The sequence below is a fragment of the Frankliniella occidentalis genome, unplaced genomic scaffold (genome assembly GCF_000697945.3).
Source record: "Frankliniella occidentalis isolate FOCC.00 unplaced genomic scaffold, Focc_3.1 Scaffold20, whole genome shotgun sequence".
NCBI lineage: Eukaryota > Metazoa > Arthropoda > Insecta > Thysanoptera > Thripidae > Frankliniella > Frankliniella occidentalis.
The window spans coordinates 1,874,595-1,876,199 of record NW_026267150.1 but is presented as its reverse complement, the minus strand read 5'-3'; the positions used below and the strand labels follow the sequence as shown (position 1 = coordinate 1,876,199).

Below are 1,605 nucleotides of genomic sequence, written 5' to 3'. Positions count from 1 at the left end.
CCTCACCTCCCCGCCCCCCATCGATGCGTGCCGCGGGAGGGTCAGAGGGCAGCCCCATCTGCAGGCCGCCGAGCCCCGCCGCGCGTGGGTGGGGAGGTTCGTTCAAAAACTGTTCTTTGCTCCGAGAACGTGTGGGCGCGCGGCGGTGACGTCAGCCTGCAGCCCGGTCCTCGGCCCCGCCCCCCAGCCAGCCCCGGCCCACGACGGCCCGCCTCAGCGCTCCGCGGGGCTCAGGTTGGCGTCCGCGCCGGCCTCGCCGGAGCTCCGCTTGCCGATGCCGAAGTTGTACTGCATGCTTCTCCTGCCCAGGCCGAAGCCGTACTGCCGGGTGGGTCCGCGCTTGGCGTTGCTCGCGTCGTAGGCGCGCTTGCCCAGCCCGAAGCCGTACTGCCGGCTCGCGCGGCCCGCCCGCTCGAGCGCGTCCGTGTCCGCGTCCACCATGTCCTCCAGCTCCAGCACGTCCCCGTCGTCCAGGGCGCCGTCCACCAGCGCGTCGACCATCCGCTTGCCGAGGCCGAAGCCATACTGCATGGAGGCGGCGCGCTTGGTGCGGGCGCCGTGCTCACCTGCGGACACAGCAAGGGAAGGCGTGGGTTGGGGTTGGGGCTGCCTTACACACACTGCTCTGCGCATCGCCCCGCATGCCTGGGCTACTTTAATTTTTCTAAACCCGGCGCGACGGGTCATTTGTTCTGTAGGGCTTTGTGATGTAGGCTAAGGCACACGCCCGCCCAGTTGGGGTTAGTGGCTTATTTACATGGTCCGCCCGGGCAGTTGCAGCCGGCCTGAGCGCCGCCTCCAACCATTATTACTTGTGGAGGGCGGGGCCGGCGCCCGGGGCCCGGCTCGACGGCCGTTTCGGGGGCGATGCGAGACGCCCAGCGTCCACTGGACAGATTCGCAGAAGTGCGCTGCTTTCGCTAGTTCGAGGTGCTTGCATCTACGTCACAATGTAAATTTTCCCGGGTAAAATGTTGGAAATATTTCAACACATGACATTTTGTTTTCGGTTTTATTGATACTTTTCAATTACAACTTTCCGTGCTAGACGCGGATAAATTCCAGTTTGTTTTTACATCTCTAGCTGCAGTCCGCGCCGCCCTCAAGTCCCGCCCTCACTGCCGACTCGTACCTGGTGCCGAGTGCGCCTCCTGGTGCTGCTGCTGGTGATGGTCGTGCTCCGCGTGCTCCGCCGCCACCTCCCGCAGCTCCTGGGGCGCCACCTCCCGCTTGCCGACGCTGTCCGCGCCGCCCGTCTGCCAGTCCTGCTCGGTCGCCTGCTCGACTGCCTCCGGCAGCTCGTCGGACCTGCGGGGGCGTCAAAGAACACGATGCAGGCGAAGGACACAGAGAACGACGGTTGAGGGCGCGGGCGTATTTGACAAGGCCGATGGCCGGGTTGTGGGTTGTGGGCGTCATGGAAGGTAGGTGGGTTAGGTGGGAGTGGGTTACGCGGTCGGTCGATCTAACCGAATTGTGCCTCTCCAGTACCGATGTGTGTGTTCTTTTCTTCTCGCCGTACCGCCTGATCGTGCTCAAGCCCCCGCCAAGCTGGAGCGACCGCTATGTACCCCCGACCGCAACGCCCCGCCCCTCCCCGCCCCG

At 65.2% G+C, this 1,605-nt stretch overlaps 1 protein-coding gene across 1 annotated transcript in view; it reads right to left on the bottom strand.

Moving 5' to 3' along the window:
• The window catches only part of LOC113214698 (allatostatins), a 6,086-nt gene continuing 4,481 nt past the window's right edge, over positions 1–1,605 (bottom strand). Inside the window, exons 2-3 of the mRNA XM_052264639.1 lie at positions 1,133–1,308; positions 1–566 (exon numbers count right to left, since the gene is read on the bottom strand). Coding sequence (XP_052120599.1) covers positions 214–566; positions 1,133–1,308 — 529 coding nt within the window. The 3' untranslated portion in view covers positions 1–213. The remainder of the gene's footprint in view (positions 567–1,132; positions 1,309–1,605) is intronic.